Source organism: Grampus griseus, assembly GCF_964374135.1.
Source record: "Grampus griseus genome assembly, chromosome: 4".
Classification (NCBI taxonomy): domain Eukaryota; kingdom Metazoa; phylum Chordata; class Mammalia; order Artiodactyla; family Delphinidae; genus Grampus; species Grampus griseus.
The window spans coordinates 46,493,864-46,518,792 of NC_138997.1; the positions used below are offsets into that span (position 1 = coordinate 46,493,864).

Below are 24,929 nucleotides of genomic sequence, written 5' to 3' on the forward strand. Positions count from 1 at the left end.
GTTAATCTCAAAACTCTTAACTTCATATTGCAGTAGTAGTATGTGTACACGTAAATGAATGAGTACACGTATATACATTTACATATAAATAAGAACTAGAGTATAGAAGACTGACTTTAAAAATATTTTGGAATTACATGATTAATGATTTTTTTATTCATTAGCATTCCCCCATATAAGCTTTCTTTCCCTTTCAGTTTTATTGAGATAAAATTGACATAGCACTATATAAGTTTGTGTACAGCATGATGATTTGACATACATCGTGAAATGATTATCGCATAAGTTTTGAACACCATCCTCTCAGATACAAAATTAAAGAAATAGAAAAAAATTTTGTGATGAGAACTCTTTGGATTTACTTTCTTAACAACTTTACATATGTAACATACAGCAGTGTTAATTATACTTTATCATGTTGTACATTACATCTTTTGTAGGAGGTTTATTCATTAACTATTGAAATACCTTTGTAGTTTGGTAGGCTACTTCTCTTAAGAGGTCTTTTTTTTTTTTTTTTTTTTTTTTAATGGCTCCACCACATGGAATGCTGGATCTTAGTTTCCCAACCAGGGATCGAACCCGTGCCCCCCTGTAGTGGAAGTGCAGAGTCCTAATCACTGGATCATCAGGGACTTCCCTTAAGAGGTCTTTAGCATCACAGATTTGTTCAACAAATTTTTTAATCCTTTTATGTACAAAGTAATGGTAGATGCTGCAAAGACCGTCTCTTGAGCATCTCCTGGAAGCATAACACTGCTAGGCTTATGCTCAACATTAACTTAAAGAAAGGAGACTTCCAAACAGGAGAGGGTTGTGCCTATGCACAGGCACACATATTACTAGGACTAAATGTGTTAATAAAAGAGCCAAAGAAGATATATGTAGTACTGAGAGAAGAAATGATTAATCCAGCCTGAGGGACCTAGCTAAGAAAGCCAGGTAGGGTTGGAATAGGATCTTGAGTAGGCTTTTGAAAAGTGCATGAAGGAGCAATTTGTGGTTTTGAGGAGACAGTCATCTCCTAAAAATTCTTTTCTCTTTTAGCTCTGGCTTGAAATACTCACTTCCTCATTTTCTACATGTCAGATTTCTACTCCTGTTGCAGTGCAAGTGGTACATTCTTTGTGGTAGGGCTGTAGCATTTATCATATTAGATAATTGTGTTTAGGAATTCTGTCTCCCAAGCAGCAGATCAAGTCTGACATGTTCACCTTTGTTTTTCCATGCATAGAATCTGGCATATATATAGAAGGTATTCAGTAAATCTTGAATGAATTTGTGTTATCCCACCTATTTACCCAGCCTGTGTTGAATGAGGTAAGACAATGGCCTAGAGTAATGATGGTAAGTGGTATAATATTCTTAGAGCGTAGAATTTGTTTAGAGAGGTGAGAAGTGTAATGAAAGATAAATTTGAAACGTTGGTTAGGGCCTTGTGTGTCAGACTGGATTTCAGTGGGAGGCCTTATACTTCAAACTGAATGCAGGTGTTTGGATTTTACTGGATACAGTGTATGCTACACATGATACAGAAGTTTGGAAGACTTTTGAGGAAGAACTGAAAGGGTCTGAATTCAGTGGGAACAGACAGGATGGAACAAATTCCAAGAAATTTTCGAGTTGTCTAGATTTTGCAGTTTGAAGCTTAAAGAGGGAAAGTCACTTAGAACTAAGCTTGCAAACAAGATGGTGGCACCATTAGCAGAAATAAGGAAACTGCTTTCTCTTTATAGGGGAGGGTGCATATATTGGGTTACCTATGAGTTCATACGTGGGTATTCAGCAAGGGGTTAAAAATGTCAAATTTGAGTTCATGGCAGAGACTACATATAAGAGACTCTTAGGTATATCTGAGAGCTGAAGCCATTTGACAATCTGAAATTGCCACATTAGAAGACAGACCTTGAGGACTTCTGCATTTTGATGAGAAGGAAAGTTGCCTCTTGGTAGAAATCTAGAAACATAGGAGGAGGTGAGCAACAGTGATAGTGTAGACAGGTAGAAGACTGAGGTCATTGGATTTTTGGGAATTGTGACTTTTCAGAGAATTACATTTAAGGGAGAACTTAGATTATAATACTTGAGAGAGGAGTAGAGAAGGGGAAGACTAAGATGCACAGTTAGTAATTTAGGTGAGAATATGATTTTTTTTTTTAATTTTAACTTTTGGCTGCATTGGGTCTTTGTTGGAGTGCACGGGCATCTTGTTGCAGAGCACGGGCTCTAGGAAGGCGGGCTCAGTATTTGCTGCGGCGCACAGGCTTAGTTGCTCTGCGGAATGTGTGATCTTCCCGGCCCAGGGATCAAACCCCTGTCCCCTGCATTGGCAGACAGATTCTTAACCACTGCTCTACCAGGGAAGTCCCCAGAATATGATTAATAAAGTGCCATGACAAAGGCCCAAAGTACTTTGAGAATTCAGGGGAAAGACAATTGTATTCTATTCGGAAATCAGGAAAGATTTTCAGGAGAACAGTATTTTAGCTGGGCCCAAATGAATGCATTTTTTGGACATATTATTTTACTACATTTCTGCTAAATTGTTTAGTCTCTGGAATAAATACCTGCAATGATTGGCTATTCATGAAGTAGCTCTGTTCTGGTTATTCTTGCATTATATTGAAGCTAAATCTACCTTCCTGTAGTTTCCATTCACTGTTGAACCAGTATTTAATTTATGCATATTAGAACAGAAGTGTCAGTCCATTTTAGACATTACATTCATATTCATGTAGCCTGAGATTGTTTGTTTCGGGGGGAGCCCCATTATATTAGTAATTTTTAACTAAAGAACAAACAAAAACCCTAAGTGTTTTCCTAAAAACTGAAGCTTTGGTCAAGGAGAAAAGAGAAAGAGGGTGATAACTTTTTTAAAGGATATGTTGAAATTGAGGAAACTTGAGCATGTTGTAGGATATAAAGCACACTGTGACTTTCTTTGCTATCTTGGATTTGTGTTCATAGTGTTACTTTTTCCTCTCCTCCGTTCCCCTCTTAATGGACATAAAGAGGTTCAGAAAAGACGGTGACAGTTGATAATAGAGCAGTTTCCCATGAGAGCTGGAGTAGATGTGCTTCAGAAATTAGTCTAGGCAAATGGAGAGGAGGAAACATTTTAAGAGACAGGAATGAGGGGCTTCCCTGGTGATGCAGTGGTTAAGAATCCGCCTTTCAATGCAGGGGACACGGGTTCGAGCCCTGGCCCAGGAAGATCCCACATGCCGTGGAGAAGCTAAGTCCGTGCACCACAACTACTGATCCTGCGCTGTAGAGCCCACAAGCCACAACTACTGAGCCCGCAAGCCACAACTACTGAAGCCTGTGCGCCTAGGGCCAGTGCTCCGCATGAAGAGAAGCCACCACAGTGAGAAGCTCTCTCACCGCAACTAGAGAAAGCCCGCGCACAGCAACGAAGACCCAACAGCCATAAGTAAACAAATTTATTTAAAAAGAGAGACAGGAATAAAAGGATATTGATTAAGATACACAGGAATTACGGGCAGAGTTAGTGAATGACCTCTGAAGTAGTTGAAGCTCTGTAAATAGTAAGGAAAGTCAGATGTAATCATGTTGGTATCTCGATGAATAAATAGGATTGATATTGCTTTTAACTGACAGGAAAAGAGTACATTTTACATTGTACATCCCAGGATGACAGCAGTCTCCACATATTCAGGTGTTTCGTGGGAAAGCGGGGCTTAATACATGGAATTTCACTTTCTATAAAAAGGTGTTAAATGATAATTGCTCTTTCTTTGAAGGTGCTAGAGGCCAATAGTCTCTGAAGATTCTTTTTGTACATAAGTATCCTTAAATCTTGGCTATCTTTGTTGAACTGCATAGTCTTGTAGGCTTGACCAGAGATCGCTTCTCCATTTGTGAATTAAGAAATAAGATCCAAAAAGGTCATGACTTTTTCATGGCCTTAGATAGTTAAAACCTTTCTCACTTTCATGTTCAGAGGGGTGTGTGTGTATTTATATATCTCTGTATATATATATATACACACACACATATATATAGAAGGACCCAAATCCCAGAAATTGCTTACCTATGCCTTGGGTTCTTTGCTGTGAATAAATTTCCCTCCTCCAGGGGAGAACACTGGAAGATGGCAATTGTTTCTGTAGAATACATAAATTAACCTGTTGTAAAAAGTAGGTAAGTCAGTGAGGTTGCTTTTTTCCCCTTCTATACTTTTACTTTCTGGTTGATGGAGTTCACTTCCATCAGTCGATTATATTTTAGCCTTCTAAATTGAGTCACTAAATCAGTTAAACAAGTAACTGATCTGTAAGTTACATTTAAGTCAGTGCAGTTAACTGAAACACCATCCTCTAAGTAACCTCTTCATTTCATTTTATCATTCCCTGGGAGAGCATCCCCGTAACAAGTGTACTCTGCATAGCCTCTTATGTATAGCTATTTGTTTAAGCATTTACCAGATTAGCGCTGCCTTATCTTGTTCACCATTTGAAGTTCACTTTTCAGGTTAACCTTTTTTGAATAAATAATAATTTATTGACTTAATCAAGTAAAAGTTACCTCCACTGCCCATCTCCTTTGCCTGTCTCTCTGATCTAAATTGACATCATGGCCTTATGGCCATCAACCTTAGTGACTGTATAGGTAGTGGGCAATGTGAAGCCTCTCCCGAACTTTGTTACAGTAACTCTAGTGTATTTTGACCTTTCTCTGACATTGATATGTGTAATTGGTACCTTTTTTTTTTCACTTTGGTTATATGTAGGTGACAAAAATGGTAGGTGAAGATGTACTTTATAAATGTGATGGGAAATTGGGGTAAATAACAAAGTCTCACTGTAGAAAATCTGGAAATTGGGCAAAAAAAGAAGGAAGTACAAGAATCTCCAAACCCAGAAACAATCCCTAATAGTATTTTTGTCATTAACCATTTGAACAAAATTATTTTGTACATAATTATTTTATTCAGAGGGTAAGTTAGTATCTTCCCACAGCTTAAATCAGTTGTTACAGTATTTAAATGTGTAAAATTTCCACATTTTTGTTATTTTATAAAATTTGACTAGGTGAGTCTACTGTTCTTAAGCCTTCTCCATCATTCAAAATAAAAATACTGTTTTTTTGCTTCATTACTTTTTTAAATTAAAAAAAATATTTATTTATAAATTATTTACTTTTGGCTGTGTTGGGTCTTCGTTGCTGTGCGTGGGCAGGCTTTCTCTAGTTGCAGTGATCGGGGGCTACCCTTCGCTGCGGTGCACGGGCTTCTCATTTCAGTGGCTTCTGTTGCAGAGCGCGGGCTTCAGGAGTTGCAGCTCACGGGCTCTAGAGTGCAGGCTCAGTAGTTGTGGCACATAGGCTTAGTTGCTCCGCGGCATGTGGCATCTTCCCGGGCCAGGGCTGGAACCTGTGTCCCCTGCATTGGCAGGCAGATTCTTAACCACTGTGCCACCAGGGAAGTCCCCTGCTTCATTACTTTAAATGTAGCAAATGAGAGTTCTTTTTGTTTTTTAATAATTTATTTATTTTTGGCTGCGTTGGGTCTTCGTTGCTGCGCACGGGCTTTCTCTAGTTTGCGGCATGTGAGCTTGTCAGTCAGTGGCTTCTCTTGTTGCGGAGCACAGGCTCTAGGCACGTGGGCTTCAGTAGTTGCCCCTCATGGGTTCTAGGGTGCAGGCTCAGTAGTTGTGGCGCACAGGCTTAGTTGCTCTGAGGCATGTGGGATCTTCCTGGACCGGGGCTCGAACCTGTGTCCCCTGCTTTGGCAGGTGGATTCTTAACCACTGTGCCACCAAGGAAGTCCTGAGAGTCCTTTTATGCATTAGAATTTGTTCATCTATTTGGAGGTTTTTCGGTTTGGGGGAGACTAATGGCACCTGAATGACAGTATCTGATTCTACTTTGTGGATTAACTTTTTTTTTTTTTTAATGAGTTGGTTTGATTGTAGATGGTACAGAATTCAAGGTAGAACAAAGGTTGAAGAGCAGACTGGCAGGATTCTGGGATGGGTTTACTTTGACCTCACAGCTAAGGTAGAAGTGGCTAAGGATGAACTGAAGAGATGAGCCACTGTATGAACATTTAAGGAAAAAAATGTGCCACAGGCTCCAAGACAACCCTTCATTCTAGCTAGAGGTGGCAACAGATGTTATGGAAGAGAATTCAGGTGTTTAAACAGCAATGGAAGTAAGGGTCACCATCACCTGAGGCATAAAGAACAGCTTAGTTTTTGCCAGAGTTCCTAATTCCACCTGTGGCCAGGGGACCCTTCCCCTTGGCCTTCACTTTTACCTCCAGCTTCTTCTGCTCCTTTTTTTTTTTTTTTACTGCTTGAAAGCCTTATCGTCCTCTTCCATCTCCTTGGCCTGCTTCTTGGGCTGCTTCAAGGGCTTCTTGCCACTGTGCGTTCCCCAGACCCTGCCACTGGAAGCAGTTAATTATTTTTGAAAGGAGTTAGGAATTATATAAAAATGTAAATACATTTTTTTTAATATCGAATGAGAGTTGCAAGACAGTTGAAAAAGAGAAACGGGGAATCTAATAGAGCATTATGTAAAAGTAGAGTTGGGAGTCACTAGAATTGTAGAGTTTTATCTGTAGGCTCCATTATGGCTGGTATCTGTTTCTTTAATTAAAAACAGCATCACAATTGTAATGATTATGGTGGGCTATCTTTGTGAAATTTTTTGTTTAAAGGAAACCTACTTTGAGGGAATTCCCTGGCGGTCCAGTGGTTAGGACTCCGTGCTGTCACTGCCTAGGGTGTGGGTTCGATCTTTGGTCAGGGAACTAAGGTCCTGCAAGCCACGTGGTGCAGCCAAAAAGAAAAAGAAAAAGAAACCTACGTTGAAATTTATTTGTTAACAGGAATTTAAACTGCAGCCTGATTTACCCAGTAGATACACACATGTATATAGTGTGTATATATATATATATATATATATATATATTTAAACAAGTAATATTCAAATTTTCTTTTTTTCTCTTCCCTTTTCTCCAATTCCTAATGTTATAATTTTTACTATTTGAGGGGCTATAAACATATAAATCATTTACTTTAAATGATGAAAGGTTGTGTTTCTATTTTTATTTTGTACTTGATTTCCTTGACGTTATCTTTGAGATTTTGGGCTTAGAGATACTTTATCATAGCACCTAACCTATTCTGTTCCGTTTGCTTGTCTATATTCCATGACAGACTATATACTCCTGAGGGCTAGAGTCTTGTTCACTAGGTTATCCCATTTACTGTAAACAGTGCCTGGCATGTAATTAGGTAATTAATAGCAAGAAAGGTTAGAAAGACATACACCAAATGTAAAAAACCATTATCTGAGTGTTGAGGTTATTGCTGATTTTTAATCATAATCATTATCATTTTGAAAACAGTGAAATTAATCCCTAGAAGGAGAGAGTACAAAGAAGACAAAAATCAGTACTGTCTGTGATAAATGTAATCACCAAGTCCTGATTTGTGCCCTCTGCCTAGTTTTCAAAAATAAACTGTTGGAATCCAAGAATGTAGGAGATAATGGTCCCCAAAGGAAAAAGATAGTATGCGTGGGAAGACTTTATTATGGTGCCCCTAGTCTGAGACAGCGCTGGGACTCTTGGGAATTAGAAAGAGAGCTATGCTACTTCCCCCTGTATTGAAGGATAGGGAGATCAAGAAGTAGAGACAAAGGGGAGATGGCAGATGTTGGAGATTATCAGTAGTTGTTTGGAATTTATTATTTTGCTGTTGTAGTTACTTTTTAATAAATGGTTGAATGGCTGAGAAGATTTACTTCATGGAATTTAACAAAGATGACTTTTAATAGTTATTATTCTTATGTTTGCTCCCTTAGCATTTGACATTGTGCAGCAAAGAAATGGTTATGGAGAAGCCCAGTCCGCTGCTTGTAGGGCGGGAGTTTGTGAGGCAATATTATACTTTGCTGAATAAAGCTCCAGAATATTTACACAGGTAAATTTTAATTGCATATTTGATATTTTTATTTGGTTTTATTTTTTTGAATATGACTACATATAAATTTTGTCTTTCCTGTTTTATGTCCTGACAATACCTTTGCAAAGCACGCCCAGTATTTTAAGTCTGATGGCTTAAAACCAGTCTTTTTCAAGTTTTTTTGACTCAAATCTATAGTAAGGAAAACACCTCACATTATATCCCATTATATAACACATTCACATCTGTACACATCACATACATATACACAATTACATACTCTTGGTATTTTATATTTCATTTTTTTATAAAAACCACAGACTTGACCAACTAATGGGTTCTAGTCTTTATTGAAATCACAGGCTTAAGTTTGTTTTTTGTTCTTTGGGGTTTTTTGTTTTTTGGGGGTTTTTTTGAGTTGTCTTTAGCAGTGTTAGGAAATGAATCAGTTAAGTGATCATACTTGTGAAAATTACTTCTGATTGATCCACAAGATAGTATTCCTTGGTAAAACAGCAACAGTAGCCTTGTTTACTATTTTGGCAAGAGTTGGACATCTGTGAGATTCTTTTTTCCCAGAGATTGAAATAAAATTGATTTATATTATGAGTAGTATTTATAATTTTTGTTCTACCTGGTTTATTTTAACAGGTGGAAGATAAGTGAGACCTTTGTAAGTATTAGGCTCTGCAAACATTTGTTGTAGAACACGCTAGCCAAGTGAGTTAAGGATAAATATACCATTGTCACTTCATGTGGGAAAGACTGTTAAAAGGACTTATTCTTTTATCTATAGGTTCTCTTTATAATCATGCTGGGCATTCTAAAGTTTTACTTTGCATTATGCCCCTCCATTGTTAAACCTGTGTGTAATACTCCCTATGTTATCCCAGGGGGTATTTTTATATAACTACCACCTCCTCCCGTGTCCCGCCCCCCATTAAAAGGAATACCTGTACATTTTCTATTATAAAAATAAACATTCTTATTGACAGGGTATGTGAATTTGAGGGAGAATGGAATTAATAAGGCCTTTTATTATCTGAAATTTAGTCTTCACAATGTAGGCATTAGCATTTTTAGCTTTCTTTTTTTTTAACAAGGAAAAACAAGGCTCTCTACCATCATTTCAAATAACAGCACAAACTTCTGTTTTATACTTAGCTATGTAACAGATTTCCCTGTTAATGAACATTTAGTTTGTTTTTAATTTTTCACTTATTAACACTAATGAATATCCTTACACATGCATTTTTGTGCACCTTTCTAGTTATTTTCTTAGGCTGAGTTCCTAGAAGTAGAATTGTTAAGTCAAAGGTATGACTATCTCTAAGGCTTTTCTTATACGGCTAAATTGTCCTCCAGAAAAATGGTAGCTGTTTACATGCTTGCCAGTAGTACATGAGAGGAAATAATATAAACTTAAAAATATGGGTAATGGTTAAAAGCATGGACTCTGGAGCCAGCTGCCCCAACTTGATAGGTGTGTGACCTTTGAGGAGTTAATTTAACCTCTTTGAACTTCAGTTTGTTCATTTAGATAATAGCACTTACTCCTGAGGTGTTAGGAGAGTAAAATGAATCAATATGTATGTAGTGCACTGAGAACATTGCTTGGCATGGAGGAAGTCTTACATGTTTTATTACAATAGGAGCTGAGTTCTCTTTACGAAAAAATTAACTTTGCATGTTGATAACCTTAATTTAGGAAGATATTAATTCTAATTGCTTTAGGTAATACCAGAGAAACACTAATTGTCATGTACTTAAGAGCAGTATAAAAATATAATTGAGAAACTAGATGCTGAAATAATGTAGTTTTTTTTTAACTTAGTCTCTGAACTATTTCAGTTAACTTAAATCTAAACTTTTAACCTAAGCCTTTGGAATTAGTAATCATTTGGAACTCTCAGTAGAATGAATGTTAAACAGTATCTGATTCCCAAACAAATTTAGATAATTGAGTTTCTGTATCTGATGGGGAAAAAATGGGTAAATTAACTACAGCATCAATGTTTAGAATATATTTTGAATATCTCATTTTTCCACTTAACAAAATATAGATATGGTAAGAATTAGATGAGAATAGCTAATGACTGAGTGTATGTTTAGTGTGCCAGGCACACTAAGAATTCTGTGTCATTACTCATTTAATCCTTACAACAACTCTATGGAGAAGTTACTCTTGTTCTGTTTTATAACCAAGGAAACTGAACTTTGAGGACTGTAAGTCTCAAGATTACATAGCTAATGAGTGACAGAACCTGACCTGGAAACTAGGTCCGTTTGACACGAGAACTCTACTGCCTCTTACACTTCTCTTCACAACTGAATGTCAATAATTATCAATGGTTTTACAGGTTTTATGGCAGGAATTCTTCTTATGTTCATGGTGGAGTAGATGCTAGTGGAAAGCCCCAGGAGGCAGTTTATGGCCAAAATGTAAGTATCAATTTCATATGCATTTTAGATTACTTTAGTTTTTTTTTTTTTTTTTGAGGTAAGATAGAGATTTGGAAAATAGCTTCTTGTGCCAATGGATTTCTTTTTGAATGTAATCAGCTGTACTAGAATTGTGTTACAGTAGTCATCGGATGTGCTTTGAGTTCTTACAAGCATTGATTTTGTACGAAGCACGGGTATTACACTGGCATGGATACAAAAGAGAAAATGGAACATTTTAATATCCTTGGTGTATTTTATACATGAAATAGTTGAGACTATATAGCATTTATAGAAATGTGGTCTAAACGTTATGTTACAGGAGTGCATAGGAGTATATACTCCTTATGACTTTGTAGAGGATGTGGGACTTCCAGCAGACTCTGAATGATAGGTTTTGGCCTTACCAAACAAGAGGAAATTGAAAGTAGGAGAAATGGCATCAGCAGACAAGCAGTAAAGTTAGGTGCAAGGTCAAGGAGTAGTCAACACAGTTTACGTGAATGACTAGTACTTAATATGGAACAGTGGGAGAAAGCTGCACAAAGCCTATAATATGAGACAGCCATTGTGATTTCTTGTATAGAGAGGTGACATGTTGAAACTAGTGGTTCTAGGAACATTAGCCTGTCAGTAATGCCTAGCATGGTGGAATGGATTCAAATGAGGCAGTTAATATTCTAGAGTTGCGAGGAAATCAAAGTCTGTAGTATTTAATAGGTAATGCAGTATCATGAGTTTGTATTTCCACCCCACCTTCTTCTCCTAATAAAGGATATACACCACAAAGTATTATCTCTGAACTTCAGCGAATGTCATACTAAAATTCGTCATGTGGATGCTCATGCAACCTTGAGTGATGGAGTAGTGGTCCAGGTCATGGGTTTGCTGTCTAATAGTGGACAGCCAGAGAGGAAGTTTATGCAAACCTTTGTTCTGGCTCCTGAAGTAAGTTTTCATTTCAATTAATTTTCACTTACATGATTTCATTTTACTGTGACTAGTTGCTTGAAGTGGCCAGAGTTTCTTCTTGCAGGCATAGGTATGCATGTAACATATTTTGAGAAATATGACCTGTTGATTAATTTATTTGAGCTTTGTGTGTGTGCTTTGACTATTTAGAAGTAAAAATGAGATCCTGATACTAATGTGTAAATAGATGATTAAGATTATAGAAATAATATTAAAAGTATGTTATTATTTAATAGGTTACATATTAAACAAAATGGAAAAATTCTGTTTGTTAATTGGTCCTGGTTCTTTTATATTGAGTAGCCATTTCTTGAGTTTCAGTATTCCTTGAGTGATCTTCTGTAATTTACTTTATATTAACATCAGAGCATGTTCAACTTTGGAAAATTATCTTCAGTCTATATCATTTCTGTATTATTAAAATAGAAATTGTTTATTTGTTGTATTTATGTAATACCACATTTATGGGTATTTATGGAATATTTGGATGTTATTTTCCTATAGGGATCTGTTCCAAATAAGTTTTATGTTCACAATGATATGTTTCGTTATGAAGATGAAGTATTTGGTGATTCTGAACCAGAACTTGATGAAGGTGAGGTTACTTTGAAGATATAAGGGTTTTGTCAGTATCAGTACTCTTTAAGGACATGGAAAGTGTGAAACTAAAGAAATTTGCCTCTGCCGTAACTGAGTCAAACTCCCTTTTCTCCTTTTTGTTCTTGTTTTTGTTGTAAAAGAAATAGTTCATTACATGAAATTACATAAAAATCATACATAGGAAGTGAAAAATTTCCCTCAATTTCATCCTCTATAGATAACCAAGAGTTTGGTGCCTATTATAGAATTTTGTTGTATTCCGTACTGATCAATACTTTTATAAAAGTGGAAGTACACTGGCTCAATGCTTGCTTTTTTTCACTTAATATATCTTTGTTGGCTGGGTTTTTTTTTTTTTTTTGGCTATACCATAATTATTTAATTGATCATCCGTTGATATACATCAGCTTGTTTCCTTTTCTTTACGATTATTCCTCCATTGAATCGATGTGACGAAGGAAACTGAGTTATGACTTTAATAGCATTTTTTCCTACCCTTCCCTGTTACTAATAGGCCTTTTTAAAAAATAGAGTAAATTCCAAAATTCATCTGGCTTGCTCTTCAGTTTAAGAGAACAAGGAATATTGCAATTAAGTGCCTTTGTAAGAAATATCATGACTTCTTTAAACATTAAAAATACATATATCAAATTGTGTATTAAATCCTCTTAAGATGAGATATGGTATATTATGTATTTTCAGAATCAGAAGATGAAGTAGAAGAGGAACAAGAAGAAAGGCAACCATCTCCAGAACCTGTGCAAGAAAATGCTAGCAGTGGTTACTATGAAGCTCACCCTGTGACGTAAGAATAGTGTCTGCAAGGCCAAATTTGGTCTAAACTATAATGTGGTTGCAAGCTGGTTTTTGTTCCTCGAATTATTGTTGAAAGTAAATTTTGCTAAAGCTGTGAAACCAGCATTTGAGAATTTACTATGTATATGCAAAGTAAATTCTATATGGAAAGCATTGTTTTATTTAATTGAAAAATTGAATTTGGTTTGGCCCAAAACTGATCATTTGCTGATAATGCATTGTGTTTGGGACAACACAGAGTAAGCATTTTATTTTTTGAATATGCGGTTTGTTTATAGTTAGTATTAAAGTAAACATTTTTAGTAATTCAGTTTTTAAATTATGTTAAAGAAATGCTGCTTGAGAGTATTATTCCCTCTGCCTTCTAGTTCTCAATGGACTTTTGCTTCAAAACAGCTTATTACTAGTTATGCCCATTAAATTAGAGAAATGCAGAATTTTATTTGAATTGATCATTTCACTCATACTGAAAAGTGAACAAAATATTTTATTGTAGTAATGGCATAGAGGAGCCATTGGAAGAATCGTCTCATGAACCTGAACCTGAGCCAGAATCTGAAACAAAGACTGAAGAGCAGAAACCGCAAGCGGAGGAGAAGAACTTGGAGGACTTAGAGGAGAAGTCCGCTTCTCCTCCTCCCGCTGAGCCTGTGTCTCTGCCACAGGAACCACCAAAGGTTAGAGCAGAGGAGCTCTTCACACCTGTGACGTCACACTGTCTTATTTGGTGCCATTAATGAAGCATGACCTTTGTTCTGTTAATTAAATTGTTTAATAGTAAGCTATGCTGTTTTTATGTATATGAAAGAAGCTGTGGGGATTTTTTTGGTAATTCTGAGGAAATTTTATTGTATTTTCACCCCCTAAAAAGCACCCTCAGGGTAAAATTTAAGATTAATCCTTGTCTGTGTGCAGTGTTTAGTATCTTCTAGTCCATGTACTAAAACTGAGAGTTGCTCTTCCATTCTGTATTAAGTCCTCTATGCACGGATGCAACAGGAGTCATGCAATTTGCCAACTTAAAACAAGTTGGCCTATTGCTAAGAGAAGTGATACAAGTTATTTCTGGTTTAAATGGGAACAATTTCCTTACTACACCAATTAAACTATCTTGGAAACATGAGTGACACCCATAGTGTATCATTTAAACCTACCTAAAACACGTTTTATCTTTCTGTAAAGTAGAAGGTTAAAGTATATTTGCGTAGTGAGAGAAGGAGATTCCTTGTTCAATTTGTGAATGTCTGTTAAACTTTCCAGCTAGTACTTTCTTCTTTCCTATCCTTCCCCTCTCCCCTTGACACCATCACAACACCTTATCTTCCCCCAACGGGGGAAAGAAATTGGTTCTATTAGGTTCTTATTTTTCTAGCATGTGTAGTTGTTAGTGGTTTTGTTTGCCACTTGCTCATCTCTTTAGAGCATATAGGAACTTGCTTGTGGATTTATTTAGTAGTTCAGACAAAACAGTCAAATAATCTTGCATAATGAGATTTTGAAAGCTGGCACATAGACTGGCATGTGTGTGTGTGCCTTTCTTTTAGGAGTCCTCCAATATAGAACAGTAGTTTAGAAATGAAAAGAAAATATATATTTGGAAGTTTCCCTATAGGAATGTTGGTGGTTTTCCATGATTAGTAGTCTAGGTTTGTTGCATTTCCTGCAGGCTTTCTCCTGGGCTTCAGTGACCAGTAAAAACCTGCCTCCTAGTGGTACTGTTTCTTCCTCTGGAATTCCACCCCATGTTAAAGCACCAGTCTCACAGGTAACCAATCTGTGAACACATTGGATTGTATCCTTGTTACATTGCCAATTGCTTATCTTTTTTATACTTTTTAAAATGAGTCAATCAGAAATTATGGATTAAATATACAAAAAAATTGTATTAAATGTCAGTGCACCCACTTTAATTGCCAAATCTCCATTCATCATCTACATAGGTGGTATTTGGGGTTTGGGTGTGTCAAATACAGATTAAGTTAGTTTTACCAATATATATTGCCTTCTTAAAATAACCAAAAAAATATCCTTTTTAAAAATTGAGAATTTTATTTAGCAAAAATATTTCAGGGAAGAAATTTGGAAAGGCACAAAGTAGTATGGCATTATAAAGAATCATTGTTTTTTAAAAATAGAAAAAACTCTAAAAAAAATACACTGCCTAAGCTTTCAGTCTGTAAGTGGTTCATACTGTTTAATTGAAGCCTGTACCAACTTATGACTGTAGTGTTCACCTTAACTAATCATTCTAGTATTCTGCTTTTTGTCTGTTTGTCATCTTACCCATTTCAGAGCTTTCAAAAACATTGAAAATAAGACACTGGCTACCTAATAAGTTTATTAGGTGTAGTGTAGAATTAACTAAATTCTAAAGTTAATAGGCATAGTTACAGGGTGTCCAATACTTTCCCCTACATTTTGAATCAAACTTCGTTCCACTAGAAAATTTACATTTAGAATGGTTAGTGCACATAAAATTGTGTTTATATACCTCTTTATATGCTCTAAACAGTGAAACTTTGAGATTTCAGAAGTAGCTAGTAATAGACAGCCTTTCTGGTGTTGTATGCATAATCAGCTACTTAATAGGATACATAACCTCGTGATACCTTTTTTTTTTCAGCTAGATATTCAGGAAATATTGAGTAATTACCTCAGATCACAAACTAGAATTCTGTCTTAACGCAGAAGATTAATTTGCCACGTATTGACTGCTTTTCTACCCATCTGAAGACTCAATAAGTGACTTAACGGATTTTTTTTTTTGAAATGCTTGGTTTCTTATCAGATTTGCATTAGGAATCCTTTGGGTTGTTACTTAATTTCAGAGAGTTGGCTACATTTATTTTAAACTCACTGCTAGTTAAAAGTTAGAGTAGCTTATACCTCTTACACCTTTAGTGTGGCACCAGACATTGTGCAAAGCACTAGCACGTAATATTTATTCTTATCTAATCCTCACAACCACCCTGTGAGTATGGTTACTGTTATTATTCCTGTTTTACAGATAAGTAAATTAAGGGCTAGAGAACTTCACCCAAGGTCAGATAGCTATGTAAATAAAAAACTAGGGCTTCGAATTTATGCAGTTGGACACTCATGGAAGCCTATAGGTTTCTTTAGCCCTTGGAGGGGAATGTATCTCTATTTACATCAAAGAAGAGTGCTATGTCTAAGCCATGTCTAAATTACATTATATTAGATTCTAACCTCTTATCCAGGGGGAAAAAAATTTTTAAGTTTTAAAAAAAAATTGTAAGAGACTGATTCCCAGCCTACCCCCTTATTAAAACAAAATTTTAAACATTTATAATTTAAACCTTAAAAGAACTTTCTGATCTCCTTAAGCTATGTTAGAATGGATTCATGATTTTTTCCACTTGATTTAATAAACCCTTCGATTTTATTTTGTCACTTTGGTGTAGTATCCATTTCCTTAACACTTTTAGCATAGATTATTAATAAAAGGAGAATTAAATCTAATTCCAGGGTATTGGTAGGCATTAATATAGAAGTAGGTAAGTTAATTTCTTGGTAAATTTCTTAGAAGTCGATTAGTTCATTTAAATAGCTTATGTGCAGTTGAAGTACATATTAGTTGTGGTTTTACCTGCTGTTGAGTTGATTTGATGGTTTCATGTTTATTTCATATTCTATTTGATTTTCATTTGTGGAATTTGTCATGTGAGCACACTTTTTGGTTGCATGGAGTTAATTGTAAGGCCCTAAAGTAGTATGTGGTATCTTAGTTATTTTTACCTCCTTGGAGCCAATAGTTTTCATGAAATTGAGCCTGAAGAATTGTAAGCGTCCAGCTGGCTTAGTTGACATACAGTAATCAGTTACTGAAAGAAATTGTGATAATTTTTTTTGGTCTCATTTTTCCTGTTTTGGCATCATCTAATATCTAAAAGTCAGGTTGCTAAATTAATGTGTGGATTATTTGTAAGATGTTGGCACTTAAATTTGTGGTTTTAAATTTTAAATCCTTAAAGGATAATGAAGAACTTTTTTGTTTTGTTACTTGCAGTTATTTTTGTTTCAGTAATCTGTTTTGAAAAGAATCTGAATCGGTCAGCCAGAATTCCTTTTCTTGGTTTGAATGAGTCGAGGTTTTTCTGAGACATTTAAATTAAAAGGTGTACCTTTGCTATTTTTATTAATTTATTAAACATACTAGCTTCGTCAGACTTTGTTAGAGAATCTCCTTTAATTCTGTTTTATTTTCATACTGAAGTAAGTTTTGCTTTTAGGCCCTGCCCTGCTTAGCTGAAATTTCTAAATAACTACCTTTTTCAGGCATCACATTTTCGGTCAAATTATTATGTAGTCTTAAATTCTAAATACAGATAGAAGTGGTCTCAGGGCTGTAACTTAGGGCCCCTGGTCAGGCATAGAACATTCTCCTACGTGTTTTGTTAGAGAACTAAAAATGTAATTTAATTTTAAATGAACCAATAGTTACGGAACATCTATGTCTAATGGCACTGTGCTTGGTTCTTTATCTGGTGTCGAAATAAATTAAGATATGGTCATTGTAGGAATAAATACATACTAAAAACCTGGGAAAATTAAACATTAAAAAAATTTTTTTTAACTAGCAAAATTCTAGAACATGGAAAGCAACTTCATTTTGAGGGAAATGGGAAATCTATATGGAAGAAAAACAATTGGGGGAGACAGGCAAATCTGTTAAAAACTGCTAGGGTAGGAGATAATATACCTTTTGGTTACAGTGGGTGAAATTATAACAAATGCTTGTTTTTGAAAGAAACATATCTCCTTGTATCAAAATGTGTCCTTGCAAATTATAATATCCCGGCTATATAAATTATGAAAGAGTTTGAGCCACTGCCTGGGCTGAGGTACTCAGAGATGATCAGCCATAAAGATAGGACTGAAATTACTAGCTTTCTGATTTGAGGATACATTCTTCATATTCCTGCTGAGGGTTTTCAGCATCCTTTGCAGGTGCGTGTATTTTGTCTTTTCCTCGGACCATAAATATTTAGGCAATAGACACAGCCTGGAGAGGTTGGGAATACTGAAAATGCCAATGTATTAAGGAAAAGGTAATAGTAGATGCAGATGTTATTTTGTTTTTAGCATAGTTACTTTAAATATATGTGTTCAATTTAACAGTTAGCAGAAACTTTTGGAGGGTACCTTAAAATGAACTATTACTTCCCCTGCCACGCCCAAGAATTAATTAAGAAATATTGTTGGGGTCAGTCCTTAAATAAATGCACACCTCCCCCATTAGGAAGAACAATAGGGAGCTAAAGGACTTCTTTGACTATTTGAGATGCTATCAACACGTTCTATCTTGTTTTTTTTAATGTGCATTTTAACTTAAAGATAGTATTTTTAGATGGTAGAGTACACTAAATTGTATATTTTGAACTATCAAAATATGGATTTTTTTAAATAAAATTACGGGATGGGGTTTAGAAGATATTGCTGAGCACTATTAAATTTGAAGGGCAGCATACTAGAGAATTAGAAAGGATGTGTCATATATTCTTGTCTTCCTAAGATATAAAGATGGCTTTTTATTTTGTATATGTATTTACATGGAGTGGCTCATCTTGCATTTTTGAATTTTGTAGCGATACCTTTTATGCTATCTCAATGTGGATGTAACTTTATTGAAAAAATATGGTTGTAAATAAAAAGCAGCTTATTGTGAGTTATAGCCTTGAGTGAGAAAATAAAATTTACCCTACAGTCCTAGATTGGTACAGAATATCTTTATAAAAATTTATGTTTCACATATATAGGACACTATGTTAAAAATATTCTGAACTTGAAATGACCATTATGCCTTGGTTGTTTCTTTAGTTGTTTTTCTCCTGTGGAATGTGTTTCTTTATAATGTGTTTTTTCCCTTGTATTTTAGCCGAGAGTGGAAGCTAAACCAGAAGTTCAGTCTCAGCCACCTCGTGTGCGTGAACAGCGACCTAGAGAACGACCCGGTTTCCCTCCTAGAGGACCAAGACCAGGTGAGTCAGCCCCTTCTGTGGCCTTCAGCACTTGAAAAGTTGAAGACCGAACTTAAAAAAATTTTTTTTAAATTATAATGTGTTTTATATGCAAATCCTTTTTTAGTACCAAACTGCTTAAAGGCTTAAGTAACCTGCTAAATATAGCCTGGGCAAAACAACTTTGAGGGGAAGATTAGTTGACATGCCATAGAGACATGTATTTTGAAGGTGTAAAAGAATTTAGAGACACATTTTATTTGGTTATTGTCACTGGTTCTAAGAATTCAAAACCGAGCTGCCAATAACCTACTCTCTTACTTAGCACTCTTATCTCTTCACAGATAAACAATAAGCACACCCTGATTCTTCTTATTTTGATTGTCTTAGGTATTAAGTAAGTTGTCATGATTTTTGACTTGTTTCCATTGTTAGTTAATATATGTAGAACCTCTGTTTGAATTCTATAAGTATGTTTAGATTGCTTTTGGGAGGAGGTGGGAGATGTGTACATCAAATTTAGAAAATGTAATTTTTTCCCACAAAATAAAATAAGTGATGTGCTATAAGTCATGGGAGCTGGGGTTTATCCTAGCTTTGTCAGTGATTGAGTTTATGATCTCGGGTGAGACCCTTAAATCAGGAGCTTCTCTTACACCATTCAGTTACTACACACATTTTTCCTGTGTGATGCCTTTCTTTATATGCCTCATTGTGTTCCTTGTGTCATTGGGAGGATCAAATAAGATTTTATATATATACATATAAGAGCACTCTTATGTGTATAAAAGGCTATATAAATGAGTTGTTATTGCTATTAAATTTATGGATTTGGCTATAATTTTATACAACCAAAGATTAATTTGTGAATTTCAAAATACTAAATTATTTAGTACAAGTATACCTCACTATCTGAAATCTATTTGGTTTCTCGGTGATGGCAGGAGTTTGGTTAAGGAGGAATACTGGTACTGCTAGTATTTGGCTTTCATATAATCAGACCAGTAGACCTAGAAGAAGGGACTTCAGCAATCTAGTCAGTGTCATGTTTTTTTCTAACTAACCTACTAATAATAGGCATTTCCACCTCTGTTGAAGGAGCTTATTAAATAAACTAAAACAGGAATATCAAGTTTTTTTTTTAACATTCATTGCTTTGAGCTATTTTTTGTATGACATTGTAAACTTTAATATCTGCTCTATTCCTTTTCTCAGGCAGAGGAGATATTGAACAGAATGAAGCTGATAACCGTAGAATAATTCGCTATCCAGATAGTCATCAACTCTTTGTTGGTAACTTGCCACACGATATTGATGAAAATGAACTGAAAGAGTTCTTCATGAGTAAGTAGTTTATTTTGCTTTATTGTAAAATTAAGCAGGAGGAGAAGAGAACTCTTTTCATAGTGTATTGAGGATTTTTTAAAAAAAACATTTACCTCTCTGTACTATGTATATCTCTAGGTACTAATCACCTTGATCAGAAGGGTGTAGAAGGTTGTACCAGATGTTTCTCAGTGACTGTACTGAGTGTTGACTGGCCTGGTTCTGTAGAGGTTAGAAGAAAGAGCTGGATGAATCAGTCTTAGATTTGGAAATGGGATTCATTTGGCAAATTCAAGTCAGAAATAGAAAATAACATTGTCTCTCTGAAACTGTGTAGGTAACTTCCCTTTAGAAAGGAGTAATAAAGATGCAGAAGGGTGACAAAACAAGCTAGTTTTTATTGGCATCTTAAGTAAATGACCTGTAAGAGTGAATGTACCTTAATTGTCACTGGGTATAGCAGCTTGCAACTTTTGTTTTGAAATGGATCAAGGAGATTAAGGTATTTCATCCTGAACAATTAAAGTCACAAAATATTCTGTTAAACTATTTAACCCTTGGTGTAATGTATATTTTCACAGGTTTTGGAAACGTTGTGGAACTTCGCATCAATACCAAGGGTGTTGGGGGAAAGCTTCCAAATTTTGGTTTTGTGGTTTTTCATGACTCTGAACCAGTTCAGAGAATCTTAATTGCAAAAGTAAGTGACTTTAAAGGGCATAATTCAATACTTTATTATTCCTGTTGTATTTAGTATTACTTAGAAAGTCTTTTTTTAAATGGTAAAGTTAAAAATAGTTTACTGTGAAATGGTATTTATGCAAAGAATAAAGATTTGTTAGTAGTTTTAAAGTCTGAAGTATGGATTGTTTTAACTTTATTTCATTATTTGCTCTGGTAATGAAGGTTGGAATAGGTTGCATATTGAGAATTTCATGAAAAGTTTTTTTGTCTCCCTGGATTTTCTTACTTACTTACGATACTACATTACTATTATTGTCTAACCTGCCCGTGTAAAATTTTTTCTTCCCTTGTAAAGCCAATTATGTTTCGAGGGGAAGTACGTTTAAACGTGGAAGAGAAAAAGACAAGAGCTGCCAGAGAGCGAGAAACTCGAGGTGGTGGTGATGATCGCAGGGATATTAGGCGCAATGATCGAGGTCCTGGTGGTCCCCGTGGAATAGTGGGCGGTGGAATGATGCGGGACCGGGATGGAAGAGGACCCCCTCCAAGAGGTGGCATGGCACAGAAACTTGGCTCTGGGAGAGGAACCGGGCAGATGGAAGGCCGCTTCACAGGACAGCGTCGCTGAGGCTCCACTGTTGGCAAAGTTTTGGCAGTGGTACATTATTCATCGTGTTTGCATTCTTGTTAATTTTTTTTGGCTTTGGAATGTGACACAGCCTTTTTGATCATTTCTTTGATGTGAAAAGCATCTTTTGGTTATCAGTTAAATTGAGGTGGACATTATTTCCCCAGTTTTACAACAGGATTCGCATTGTTAATTTATAAATCTAGACTTGGAGAATTAAGGACTGAGAAATGACCATATCTTAAACTATCTGCAACAAAATGAACTTAAAAGGACATGCCCAACTGAATTCAGGTCCTTTGAGTCAAAAAAAATCCTCTGCTGCACATTTTGTTTAAGTGTTACTGTTTCTGCCTATTAATGTTGGAAACACAAATAGTGCAATTTGTGCAATTGGAGAATCTTGCCTTTTTCCTTGGCTCCCCCCAAAAATACAAACCAACAGAAACTTGTTATGCACTAATGGGTACTCTGAACTCATTAACATTGACATCTGCAAAGGAGGCAACAGGGGAAAAAATCTTTCATCTTTTTTTCCAGTAGCGCATAGTTGTGAAATGATGAGGGCATTTTTACCTGCTTGCTGTGACCAGCGTGTGTATACATAAACCTTAACAAGACTACAAGTATATTCCAGAAGGAAATCATTTAGTTATGAACTAAATAACAAAAATCCGAACTTCAAATGCTATGGTCTTGAATATTAGACCAGATTTAGTAGCTCCATATCTAAGATTTTTCTACCTGCCCCTCTTCAGTACAGGGATGGCTGGCTGCTCAACACACTCCTCCTCCCCCGTTTCCTTTCTTTAAGCTGTGTACAGTGAAAATTGTCTTTACTGTATTTTGTTCTCTGGTAATGTAATAAGCATGATGGTGCCTTCTATTAATACATCATTCCAGTCTTGCTGGTAATTTTGTACAGTATAGTGTATGAATTGCTGTGCTGCAAAGCCAAACAGCTACAAAATGTTGAAAAATCATTGAAGTGTATAAAAATTGCAGTATCTTTAAAATCAGTAAAATTGACTAGCATATTATTTACCTTGTTCTTCAGTTAACAACTTTGTGTTCTCTGTGGGAGGGAGTCTTGTGTGTTTGGGAGGGAGGGGGAAGGAGGAAGTCAGTTATTTGAGTAAGTCTCTTGTTGACTTTTCTGTTAGCCTGAATGTGAACGTTGAAGCATATCACTTGAGAGGTGCTGGAAAAGTCAATCAACTTGATGCACATTTTTAGTGACATTTTAAAAGCAGTCAGATTCCATAAATGGCAAGTAAACCTGGAGTGAGGATACTGCAATTTTCAGAGAAAAGAACAGCAGCTCTTAAGTGTTTGCATTTCTATTTGGGGGGCAGGGAACTGTCATTCATTTTGCACAATTCTTGAACTGATGTCAGCACCCGAGTGGCTCTGAATTTAAGTCTGGGACGACATCTTTTATTTTTACATGAATTTCTAAACAATTCTGTGAGCAGAGTTTGTAGCTGCTGGATTATTGTCTGTCTTTATAGCAAGTTCCAGTAAACCACAAGTATGACAAAAGGATATCCAATTTTATGCTTGGAGCATGTAGTACCTACTAGTTTCTGGATGTTTCAGGCTAGGAGTGGGGTAAATAAGTGTGACCACTTAAAGCTGCTTGTTAGCATGGAAGACTTCTCCATTCTATCTTAGTAAAAACAAACAAAAAATGCACTTGACATGATAGCAAACTGGTTCTGAATTATGGAACTGTGTTTGCTGTTTAGTAAACTAGCAAATGATGCACATATTTTGTTTTTCATGTACTGGGCGGTATAAGTAAAATTAAATCTGTCCCTTTTTTTCCCCCTTGAATGAGGTCTTCCATGTTCGAGGAAAAGTCTTGCACTATTGCGTATATTTTGGGGACACAGATTTCTCAGTTTCCATTTTGGGGGGGTTAAGGATTTTTTTCCTGTTTGAAATACTTTTACACTTTCTGATGTATAGTACTTGAAGTTATTACCAGAAAATTACTTTTGAGTTTTGAAGCCTGTATTCAAACTGCTTTTAAGTGAGTGGTTTCTTGTCAGTGTTTTGTTTTTTATAGCATATTTTCCCTCTTTCATTTCTTTCTCCTTCCCATTTTATTTTATTTATATATATATATATATATATATATATATATATAATTTCCAATCCAAGATATTGCCCTGCCACCCATGAAAACTTCTGGCACCAAAAGTAATGACAAATGTTAAGTGTAATAGAAAATTAAAGCAAAGAGCCATTCAGCTTCAGTCTTTACATACCATGAGTAAAACATTAAAACATCACATGGAGAAGTTTACATGGTGATTGTTCACCTGCAGTACTGTGGACTTTTAACATTTTGTCCCCTTTCAGTGAACCAGAGTAAAAGTATTCATCTATCATTACTGTTATTTGCTGTTTTTTGTTTTGTTTGTTTTTTGTTTTTTTTCTTTTTGGATGGTAATATTCTATTCTATCCTTATGACACTATTGCAACCAAATTGGCTTTACCATCTTGGCTTTAGTAGGTATAGAAGACAATGGATTACCATCTTTATTGCTGTAATGTGTTAAGCATTATATGCTAGTAGTATCTAGTTTAATTGTTTCAGGTGGAAAGTATTCTTTGAGTTTCCATTTTGAATGTGTTTGGACTAAACAAACAATAAACTACTGATGTCTGCAGCATTTATCTATGTCCCTAATTTAATCTATAGGTTTGTGTTCCAGAATATTTTCTCCCAATTGCATTTCACACAACCTAAGTAAAAATAAGGAATTATTCTAAAACCAACTATTATTTGTGAAATTTGATATATAAAATAAATCATTTAAGTAAGACTTGAACATTGTTAGAGACCTATCTCAGTTCAGTTAGATAGCTGGTATACAAGATAAAGAATGTTAGAACAGAATAATAAGTGGTAAGGAAGGTGAGAATGATGTAAAGCAGACGGCTAAACATTTATTTTTTATAAAAATCTTGGGTTTTCCAAAGGATTGCTAAATCATCTCAGAAGGAAAAGAGAAAGGGGATGGGAAAACTGAGGTTATCTGAAGTTAAGGACATGCCCCAGTTCAGCAATTAGAACAGATTTGTCAAGCTCTGAAGGAATATTAAAAAGGAAAGAATAGTCATAGTTATGAATATATACTTTAAATGAGTAGTGAAGTCATAAGGCCTATGTAATTTCAGAACTTTGTTAAAAGGGATGATAAATGAATTTTCATAACACTTTATGAAGATTCCTTAAATCAGTCTTCACAAGTTTGTACTGAAGAAAAGCCAGAACAATCATTTAAATACTGCTGGGCAGTAGGACTTAAGATTTTTATAAATGTATATTAAACTCCTTTCAATGTTAATTATAATGTATAATAACATCTAATTTTATGGCTGTGGAAAGATTTTTTTTTTTTTTTTGCGGTACGCGGACCTCTCACTACTGTGGCCTCTCCCGTTGCGGAGCACAGGCTCCGGACGCGCAGGCTCAGCGGCCATGGCTCTCGGGCCCAGCCGCTCCGCGGTATGTGGGATCCTCCCGGACC

General features: G+C 35.6%; 1 protein-coding gene across 3 annotated transcripts in view; it reads left to right on the plus strand.

Moving 5' to 3' along the window:
• The window catches only part of G3BP2 (G3BP stress granule assembly factor 2), a 76,742-nt gene extending 52,676 nt beyond the window's left edge, over positions 1 to 24,066 (plus strand). For 2 of the 3 annotated variants that reach the window (XM_082653417.1, XM_082653419.1), the window contains exons 2-12: positions 7,837 to 7,955; positions 10,298 to 10,379; positions 11,154 to 11,327; positions 11,856 to 11,946; positions 12,654 to 12,756; positions 13,264 to 13,444; positions 14,434 to 14,532; positions 18,667 to 18,769; positions 19,964 to 20,092; positions 20,656 to 20,774; positions 21,114 to 24,066. In XM_082653417.1, coding sequence (XP_082509543.1) covers positions 7,861 to 7,955; positions 10,298 to 10,379; positions 11,154 to 11,327; positions 11,856 to 11,946; positions 12,654 to 12,756; positions 13,264 to 13,444; positions 14,434 to 14,532; positions 18,667 to 18,769; positions 19,964 to 20,092; positions 20,656 to 20,774; positions 21,114 to 21,386 — 1,449 coding nt within the window. In that variant the 5' untranslated portion in view covers positions 7,837 to 7,860 and the 3' untranslated portion in view covers positions 21,387 to 24,066. The remainder of the gene's footprint in view (positions 1 to 7,836; positions 7,956 to 10,297; positions 10,380 to 11,153; positions 11,328 to 11,855; positions 11,947 to 12,653; positions 12,757 to 13,263; positions 13,445 to 14,433; positions 14,533 to 18,666; positions 18,770 to 19,963; positions 20,093 to 20,655; positions 20,775 to 21,113) is intronic. The other variant, XM_082653418.1, reaches the window with a different exon arrangement.
• Positions 24,067 to 24,929: the final 863 nt, after the last annotated feature.